The sequence below is a fragment of the Alosa alosa genome, chromosome 2 (genome assembly GCF_017589495.1).
Source record: "Alosa alosa isolate M-15738 ecotype Scorff River chromosome 2, AALO_Geno_1.1, whole genome shotgun sequence".
NCBI lineage: Eukaryota > Metazoa > Chordata > Actinopteri > Clupeiformes > Clupeidae > Alosa > Alosa alosa.
Window position 1 is genome coordinate 33,753,645 of NC_063190.1, and position 10,750 is coordinate 33,764,394.

Below are 10,750 nucleotides of genomic sequence, written 5' to 3' on the forward strand. Positions count from 1 at the left end.
CAAAAACGCCACCTTCAACTCTAACTCCATAGATGCATAAAAAAAAGGAAGGAATGGATGAATAGAAAAATTCAGAGAATGGATGGCTAATTAAACGGAGATGGATGGCTAGTTAAACTGAGGGAATGGCTGGCTAGTTAAACTGAGGAGATGGATGGCTAATGGTAAAATTATAAAGTGAAACGGCACTTATAGAGCTTTTACACTAACTAGAGCACTCAGAATTTTACAAACTATTCCCACCTCTTGCATTTACCAGTCTCTCCCTCCTACACACACGCACACACACAATTTCTGAGTGACTCCTCTACCTCCACAGCCACTTTCGCCCCATGTTATATGGTAATGGAAGTGCTTTAGACTTGATCTCTAGATGAGCTACCCAGAGAAGAGAGCTGGGAACTTTCGTGTTGTCCACTCGAGTGGACACGTGTTTAGCTCCTGACCTGTAGTCATCAGCAGAATTCAGTTTGCCCTGTCATCACCAGTCGCTCCATCACGGCCACCTGTGGTCCTTCAGAAAAGACACAGGGCCAACATGATCTAGTCACACCACCTGTGGTCCTTCAGAAAAGACACAAGACCAACGTGATCTCGTCACACCACCTGTGGTTCTGTAGAAAAGACGCAAGACCAACGTGATCTCGTCACACCACCTGCTGAAAACAGACTAGGCACACACAGATGCTGACTTAAAGATGAGATGCGCCCAATATGGAGACAGAGAGTGATGGTCTCGTCATCCTGAGGAAGGAGAAATCCTATTCTCCATGCGCTGGGTGTAATAGGTAGGGAAATAAGCATAAGACTACTTAACCTTCCTATTATAGTTCATATTTATTGTTTTCATCAAAACCATTCATGGGCAACACATAAAGCACAACATTATGCAATCACCCCAAACTGAAAACGACGCAGGCAAGGCATCGCAGGACATACAAAAACTAAGACCCAGGGAGAAACAAATTAGCAAAATAAAAAATAGAAAACAAATCAAATCAAAAATCCCTGTGATTACAACACAAGAGGCATAGTGATTTATCCGTCTATCTGTTCAGTCTGAAAAGAAGAAAAAACAACACTTGACAATGGCGATAACTTAAAGAAGTTCCTCAGAATAAAAACTCATTTAATTTAAGGATGAAGCGCTGAGAGGGTTTTGCAGTGGAGGGGTCCAGTCGTGTTGAGTAGCTCTGACGCCCCCTGCGGGCTAAAATGGAGAATGACGTTTGCGGGCCTCAGTGCTTCAGGCAGCTCCAGAGCAACAATGGACCGGACACCACACAGGGGTCATCTAAAACACACACACACACACACACACACACACACACACACACACACAAAGCACTGATTAAGATACTGTGCAGATATCAAGACATTTCTAAATAAATACATTTTAAGACACCAAGTACTGTAGGTATATGTTCTGGTCAGATGGGTGGCAGTATGTTTCGTGACGTGTCCCATCAATCCTGGCACTCACCATGGGAAGCCCTCCTTGAACGCTGTGAACTTGTGCCGCACCATGAAGGTGGCGAGTGCGTCAGCTACCTGTGAGCAGAAAGACAGACAAGTGTTTAGGTCAGGAGGAGGATTTGTGTGTGTTTGTGTGTGTGTGTGTGAGGAGGATTCACCAGATCTGGGCCGCATCGGGGCCAGTGGCCACCGCAACTTAGCCAAACTAGACCGTTACTAACTGAAATAGACCACCTGACCAGTGACCAATCAGAGGCATCGCTATTTAGCCAAACTAGACCATTACTAACTGAAATAGACCACCTGACCAATCAGAGGCCAACGCAACTTAGCCAAACTAGACCGTTACTAACTGAAGTAGACCACCTGACCAATCAGGCCACACACCACAGTCAGTGTTGGGGAGTACCTGAACACAGTTCACATAACAAAATATGTGTAACAGTACAATTTAACTCTGGTATTCATCTTACAGTTAGTTGGTCACTTGAAGGGATTGCCGTACTTTTGAAATCACAATAACTTGTAGACTCAGGCTTTTCAAACTCATTGAAACATGTTCTTCTAACCAAACCATGAGCACCTCAGGTTCGCCCTTTCTTCTTTTCTCTCTGGCTATATTAATAGTCGAAATAAAAACCTCTCAGGGAATATCACATCAGTTCTGTTGTAGGTCACAATACTAGAGGTCATGCAGCTGGGACATTTTTGGTACTACTTTACTTTTCCCACTTACGGACAACTATTGTACTGTGTGTGTGTGTGTGTGTGTGTGTGAGTGAATGTGTGTAGGTGTGTGTCTAACTGAATGTGTGTGTTTGTGTGTGTGTGTGTGACTGAATGTGTGTGCGTGTGTGTCTAGCTCAATGTGTGTGTGTGTGTGTGTGTGTGTGTAAAGGTGTAAACTCACTTTGTCGGGGGCGTCCTCGTGTACCGCATGTCCACACTGGGGAAGGACCTGCATCTGGAACTTCCCTGCAATACACACGCACGCACACACACACACACACACACACACACACACACACACACAGGTATGCGAACAGTTAGCACACACATGGAGGTAGTTGAAAAGTTAACACATACAGTCCCATGAAAAAGTATGTGAACCCATGCTAAAGATGACTAGTATGTGAACCCATGCTAAAGATGACTAGTATGTGAACCCATGCTAAAGTTGGACTAGTATGTGAACCCATGCTAAAGATGACTAGTATGTGAACCCATGCTAAAGATGACTAGTATGTGAACCCATGCTAAAGTTGGACTAGTATGTCCAATCCAATCCAATCCACTTTATTTATACAGCACAGTTTAAACAAACATAAGGTTCCCAGAGTGCTGTACAGCAAGATAAGAAACACACAAGACACCACAGAAGCACTATAATAGGATAAAGTATTAAAATTAAAAGAGATAAAAACTAACTAAAATAAATGTAAAAAAAAAAAAAAGTAAAAAGACATAAAAACTAAAATAAAAGTAAAAAAGAGATTAAAAACCAACTCAAATCCAATAAATAAAATAAAATCAAATAATTAAAATATACTGCCCACATAACACATCTACATACCATCAACACACTACCTGGGGTTAAAAGCCAGAGAAAAGAGGTGAGTTTTAAGATGGGACTTAAAAAGAGACAGTGAAGGGGCCTGTCTGATGTGAAGGGGCAGATTGTTCCATAGTTTTGGAGCTGCAACGGCAAAAGCTCGTTCCACTCTAGATTTTAGCCTGGCTCTGGGCTCTGTCAGGAGCAGCTGGTCAGCTGACCTGAGAGAGCGGCTGGGAGTGTATGGGTGGAGCAGCTCAGAAAGGTAAGGTGGGGCAAGGCCATGCACGGCTTTAAAAGCAAATAAAAGAGTTTTAAAATGAATTCTAAAATGGACAGGCAACCAGTGGAGTGAAGCTAAAATAGGTAAGATGTGCTCATATTTTCGTGTGCTAGTTAAAAGACGGGCAGCAGCATTTTGTACCAGTTGCAGACGAGCAACGGAGGACCCGCTAACCCCCATAGAAAGTGCATTGCAGTAATCCAGCCGGGTGGTCACAAAGGCGTGGATTACTGTTTCAAAGTGCTGTTTTTGAAGGACTGGTTTAATTTTTGCCAGCTGCCTCAACTGGAAAAAGCTTGATTTTACCACAGATTTAATCTGGCTGTCAAATTTAAGGTCAGAGTCCACTTTTACCCCCAAATTTGTCATGATTGGCTTGTGGTACTGTGCTAACAAACCCAGATCAACCAGGGGGGTCACAGAAGTGCCACCAAAGACCATGACTTCAGTCTTTTTTTCATTAAAATTTAAAAAGTTAAGAGACATCCAGGCTTTAATGTCATGTAGGCACTCTAGCAATGGCTTAATACTGTAAGCATCTGACTTTTTAAGAGGGACATAAATCTGTGTGTCATCCGCATAGCAATGAAAAGAAATGCTGTGTTTCCTGAGAATTGAACCAAGGGGGAGAAGATAGAAGAATAAAGAGGGCCAAGCACAGAGTTCATGTTCATAGTATGTGAACCCATGCTAAAGTTGACTAGTATGTGAACCCATGCTAAAGTTGACTAGTATGTGAACCCATGCTAAAGTTGACTAGTATGTGAATCCATGCTAAAGTTGACTAGTATGTGAACCCATGCTAAAGTTGACTAGTATGTGAACCCATGCTAAAGTTGACTAGTATGTGAATCCATGCTAAAGTTGACTAGTATGTGAACCCATGCTAAAGTTGACTAGTATGTGAACCCATGCTAAAGTTGACTAGTATGTGAACCCATGCTAAAGTTGACTAGTATGTGAATCCATGCTAAAGTTGACTAGTATGTGAACCCATGCTAAAGTTGACTAAAAAGAGGAATAAAACATCTTTTGGAAATTGATGTTAATGCCTTAGTTAAAAAATGAGGAAAATCTAATCTTTAAGGACACCAATTTTCTTTGGGAATGAATAATGTATCATAAATAAATAAATGTTCTGACTTAAAATACAGGGGTCATAAGTACTCCCACCCCTATGTTAAATTCCCATAGAGGCAGGCAGATTTTTATTTTTTAAGGCCAGTTATTTCATGGATCCAGGACACTATGCATCCTGATTAAGTTCCCTTGGCCTTTGGAATTAAAATAGCCCCACATAATCACATACCCTTCACCATACCTAGAGATTGGCATGGTTTTATTTCAGTTAGGCTAGTAGCTGGTTTGATTTCCAATTGAGAGATGATCTAATGGAAATTACCACATGGTTTTATTTCAGTTAGCCTAGTAGCTGGTTTGATTTCCATTGAGAGATGATCTTATGGAAAGTACCCCATGTTAACACACATATATAGATACACACACTTTTCTTTCTTTCTGTTTGTATGTGACAAAAACATACACAGTGCACTGCTCATGGGGATCCTAGTTGCTAATGTATGAACTGACCTTGCATCTGTCCGATTGTGAGATCTTTATCCAGCCGGTCAACACCTGCATCAGCAAGCAGACATCAAACATTCATCAAAGAGAAAGCGAGGGAGAGAGAGAGGGAGGGGGAGAGAGAGAGGGAGGGGGAGAGAGAAAGCGAGGGAGAGAGAGAGGGGGAGAGAGGGGGGGAGGGAGGGGGAGAGAGAAGGGGGAGGGGGCATATTTGCATATGAACTCTCGAAATGGAAGGGGGGCAACCCTGTGTGTGTGTGTGTGTGTATGTGTATTGTGAGTTTTCCAAGTTCCACCAACCATATGTTTATTACATTTCTTTAGGTATGCGTGTGTGTGTGCGTGTGTGTGTGTGTGTGTGTGTGTGTGTGTGTGTGTGTGTGACTGTGTATGCGTATCTCACCTGTGTGTTCAGTTGTGTGTGTGAGCGTGTCTGTGGGTATGTGTGTGTATCTCACCTGCCAGCAGCTCGATACGCCAGGTGTGTGTGTGTGTGCATGTTCGGTGTGTTTGTGTGTGTGAGTGTGTGTCTGTGTGTCTCACCAGCCAGCAGTAGGAGTTTTGGCACGGAGCAGGTGAGGAAGAGAGAAGACAGGCCCCGGAACCAGCCCTCCCAGTACTTCTCCGTCTTCGACAGCTCGATACGCCAGGTGTACAAGCACTCCTTCTTCACCTGAGGATCAAACACACACACACACACACACACACACACGGTCAAGGTAATCCACTGTGTAAGAAGCAATACTACATTTTTTTTTATCTCCCAAACTGCAAAAGTACTTCATGGCATGGGGTCCAAACAACAGTTGAACACTAACTGACTACTGACCCACTCATTTAGCCCGGTTAAAACCAGACCCTTCTCAGTCGTAACTGAGAGTGGGTCTGGGGAAGGTTCATTCACAGCCCATTTCCAAAGGGCGTTCCCAAACGGACGGCGATCAAAATGCCTCGGACGCAATAGGAGAGGCCAAAAACCAATCAGAGCAACGAAAGAGACAGAGTGACGGAAACACACAATTTGCAACACTGTCTGGTTGTAGGGAGAAGCAGGAAGAATTAACCACTTTTTAATTAAACGTAGGCTAATTTACAAAGACATCGTGCCACACTGAAAGCTAATATTTTGTCACTAGCAATTTACATCTGCCCTCTGTCAAACACAATTGCATTTTCAGCTCTGAACAAAACCGTTCACGTTCAAAAGAGCATTTTGTTTCATTCATCCTTTCTGGCTGACCGGGACATATAAAGCAGGAATGGGGGACGAGAGACTGAAACGTTCAAAGCAATTATGCCGGAATTGTTTCAAGGCAAACACTGAAGTGTAGCATTCGAGTTATGCTCGCATAGCACACCAATTCAAAAGTAGCCTATGTGTTTTCTGTCGGCTACGTGTCCAGCTACTATAGTCCTATAAATATCCCTTACATACATGTTTGTACAATGTTACATATTTCAACATAAGGAAGCAGTTAAGAAACTTCTAACTCCCTGTCTTAAACCAACGTGATATCAGCTTCAAACAAGCTGCAGCAGCCATGGTTGATGTTTTTTTTTTTTTTTTAAAACCCGCTTTTTAACAGGGTGCGCTTATCGCCATCGTAAAGCCCGCCTCAAGGGTCTGATTGGTGCCTCGATCTAGGAAAATTGGAAATGGGCTAGAATGGGTTCTTGGCCAGACGGACTTTCAGAGCGAATCTCGAATTTGCCGGAAGTACGTCTGGGTTTTTCCCAGGCTACCACTCATTCAGTCTTATTTGTACTATTGGAGAGCTTCACAGGAACCTCAGCATACAATCTGAGGCAGAGAGAGAGTGAATCTCTCCACACCTCCTCCTCGTCCTCGTCCTCGTCCTCCTCACCTCCTGGTCCTCCTCCTTCTTTCTCTTGTGGTTGGACTCCCCCTCTTCCTCCTCCTCCTCCTCTTCCTCAATGATCCCCTCAGTGATGCTCTTGGACACAGCTGGGCTACTCAAGGGCTCCTCGCACCTGCACAGACAACACATCACATCAACAACAACAAATCATCACATCTTCAACAACACATCATCACATCACATCAACAACACAGCTAACACACAAGCACAACACATCATCACATCAACAACACAGCTAACACACAAGCACAACACAACACACAAACATAACACACAAACACAACAACACAGCTAACACATACACAACAACACAGCTAACATATACACAACAACACAGCCAACACATACACAACACAGCCAACACATACACAACAACACAGCCAACACATACACAACAACACAGCCAACACATACACAACACAGCCAACACATACACAACAACACAGCCAACACATACACAACAACACAGCCGACACACAAACACAACAACAACAGCACAGCCGACACACAACAACAACAACACAGCCGACACACAAACAACAACAGAGTCAGCACAATAGAACAACACAGCCAAATTCACACCAACAAAATGGCATTCATCTCCATATCTAAATCGAACAGTATTGAAAACACTACTAAATACTGTATGACTCCTAAAACAGATAGAGGAGGCTGTGGATAGTGTCCTGAACTCATGGTGCCATTTCACTTTAATATTTCACACTTAAATAAATCTTCATAGGTCCTTTTTCAATTGACTGACCAGTTATTCAGTCGTATATTCAGATTCCAGCTCGTTTAGGCAGACTGATATAAAAGTTAAAGTTAAGGTTGACTGATATTTAACTTCATGACTGACAGAGCAGTCATGCCTTCTTCATTACATGCTGATCTCATGGGGACTTACTTTTTCACCTGTCCCACCATGGAGACACGCGCAGACTCCATGTTCCTGATCTGCCCACTCTTCACACTGCAGAGAGCACAACAAGGAGACAAGTTACACCACCAAGTTCATGGCGCATGTCCTGTAAAGGTTGCCAAAATCACCTTTTTACATGGTTGTTTGTATGAAAATGTATTAGTATTTTCTCTCTGTTTAATATGCCATGTATGTAAATTTGATGTCAGCTGACTGTTGGACGCTGCTTTGGGTAGGAGGACTTTTATTGCACTTTGTTTAAATGGAGGCTGAGGAGAGCTTCCGAGAGTTACCTGTGTGAAGCCGGCTGTGTGGAGTAACGCACGTTAGAGGCCTTGCATGCTGAACTTACTGTGATTCTTCCTCTGTATCCGCTAGCGCTGTGGATTATCATTCTTTTCCGAAGTCATTGGATTACAGCAAGCAAAGGATCCTTTTCCTAACGCGCGTGTTTTGGTGAGATTATGCTTTCTCGAACTGTATAAGGAACGACTTCTCAACAGACTGTAAGCGCAAGAACTTTTTCCTATTCCGGGGATCACATTTGTGTTTTGGACTGTTTGAGTCATCTGATTGATGTCAGGACTATTGGGCACTGAACTCTGGGGGGTATTTGTTGGGGCATTGTGAAACTTTGTTGTTAATTATGTGTCGGCCTTCAGTTGTGCCCGAAAGTGGTCATGAAGTTCGCGGCATTACAATACAGAGTGAATCAATCTCATATGTTGGGTTTCTTTCTGTAATATACTCTTATAACTCTTATTATTTTGCCAGTGTAAGTTAAGTTAAACGGCCTTCATCTGCATTGAACCAGCACGACTTCCTGCTTATTGGATCCGCCCGTAACCTTATTTATGCGTAGTGGCAATCAGTCTTTTTGAATAAGGGCGATTTGTTACAGTCCGACACATGGCCACATGTGTCGGACATCGCATCACATCGCAACGCAACGCAACGCAACATACCGCATCACACCACACCACAACACATCACGTCACGTCACATCACATTCATCATGGCAGAGGGGAACCTCCTTCTGAAGCAAACACTTCAAACACTTGCTTGGCTTTAGCTGGGGAGCCCACGGGAGACTACGCTTAACAATCATGACGCCCATAAAGCCACTAGATCATCATTCTCTCACAGTACTAGTGATCTACTGTATGTGTGATCTCTCACAGTACTAGTGATCTCACACAGTACTAGTGGTATACTGTATGCATGATCTCACAGTACTAGTGATCTACTGTATGTGTGATCCTTCACAGTACTAGTGATCTCACACAGTACTAGTGGTATACTGTATGCATGATCTCACAGTACTAGTGATCTACTGTATGTGTGATCCCTCACAGTACTAGTGATCTCACACAGTACTAGTGGTATACTGTATGCATGATCTCACAGTACTAGTGATCTACTGTATGCGTGATCCCTCACAGTACTAGTGATCTCTCACACTATCAGAATCAGGGAAGACACACATTTGCTTTTTAAATAATCCTGCGACGTATCCTCCCCTGCTGGCTGCCGCTCACATTGCAATTTAACAGCCTAAACTACTAGTCAGAGGTTATTATGGCCCGTCCAGTTTCAGTTCACATATTATATATTGTGTTGATGTAGCCTATTTAAAGCATTAACTTTCTTCTCAGTGTTTCCTCTTCATTTAGCAGTGCCACTGCTTCAGAATTAGGGGAGACGCAAAATATTGTCTGGAAGCATAGTAGGCTAAATGCCCTCCACTGGCGGCTGAAAATTGCAGTTTAAGAATAAACAGCAATGCTAATCTGAGGTAGGCCTACCTGTCTAGTTTTATTCCATAAATATATTGTTTTTATAGACGTTAGTGGCATGCGCCATCAAGAGCTTCCATGTGCTACGCATGTTTGTCAACATCGCAAAAACTAAAATTTTCGCAAACTTGGTGGAAAGGTGTAGCACAGGCCAAGGAAGCCCCATTCATTTCTGAAGCTGATCGTATAATGTATTTCCCATATGGTAGTCTATAGGCCTAAGCTCGCTCGCAACAACAGCAAAAATGAAACTGGAGAGGATGTCTCCGCGAAGACACCGCTGTTACATTAGATGCGCACTCAATTGCGAATCGACGCAGTAAAAAAAGCAACGACTGCTGGTAGTATCGAAGGTAAATTGCAAAACATTTTGTATGCACTCACGGTGATGGCCTAGTAGGCCTAATGTGAATCGCGAACTAAGTAAAGTAAAGGAGATTTGCAGTGTTGTGGGATGTGTTTTTACAACGTGTTGGCACAAAACTTAATTTCTGTCATAAACGAAGTAAGCTAAGCGATTCTCCATTGTCAACGTGAACTACCGGTATGTTCAAGGGTTAACGTGACTCGAGTCAGACAGAAGATGGGCCTGTTTTAGTTCCTGAATCCTGTCCCTCTCAAGTCACGTTAGGCTAATGTGTGTGGTGTGATTAGCAACTAGAATTTAAAAAAAACCATCCCGAGAGCCAGGAGTGACACCCTACCAGTTTTTTCATACTAACCTTTTTTATTTCTAGCAGGAAACACTGCTCTCACAGTACTAGTGATCTACTGTATGCATGATCTCACAGTACTAGTGATCTACTGTATGTGTGATCTCTCAAAATACTAGTGATTTCTCACAGTACTAGTGATCTACTGTATGCGTGATCTCTCACAGTACTAGTGAGCTCACACAGTACTAGTGATCTCTCACAGTGCTAGTGATCTACTGTATGAGTGAGTGATCTCTCACAGTACTAGTGATCTACTGTATGTGTGATCTCTCACAGTACTAGTGATATACTGTATGAGTGAGTGATCTCTCACAGTACTAGTGATCTACAGTACTAGTGATCTACTGTATGTGTGATGAAATCTTTGGCATGGCAGAGTTAACAACTGCAGCTTTTTACCTCCACTCGATGGCGTTCTCCACAGACTTAAAGGTCTTTGGTCGACTCCTCAGAAAGTTCTGCATACTGTTCAAGGCATCCATGGCCGTCCCTGTGGAGGGAGGGAGATGAGATGAGAGACAAATTCAGACTCAGCACCTGG

At 43.1% G+C, this 10,750-nt stretch overlaps 1 protein-coding gene across 1 annotated transcript in view; it reads right to left on the bottom strand.

Annotated features, from left to right (window-relative positions):
- Positions 1–818: 818 nt before the first annotated feature.
- Positions 819–10,750, bottom strand: part of ppme1 (protein phosphatase methylesterase 1) — a 13,973-nt gene continuing 4,041 nt past the window's right edge. Inside the window, exons 7-14 of the mRNA XM_048233894.1 lie at positions 10,609–10,699; positions 7,683–7,748; positions 6,761–6,887; positions 5,439–5,568; positions 4,902–4,946; positions 2,387–2,451; positions 1,484–1,551; positions 819–1,294 (exon numbers count right to left, since the gene is read on the bottom strand). Of these exons, the coding sequence (XP_048089851.1) occupies position 1,294; positions 1,484–1,551; positions 2,387–2,451; positions 4,902–4,946; positions 5,439–5,568; positions 6,761–6,887; positions 7,683–7,748; positions 10,609–10,699 (593 nt within the window). The 3' untranslated portion in view covers positions 819–1,293. The remainder of the gene's footprint in view (positions 1,295–1,483; positions 1,552–2,386; positions 2,452–4,901; positions 4,947–5,438; positions 5,569–6,760; positions 6,888–7,682; positions 7,749–10,608; positions 10,700–10,750) is intronic.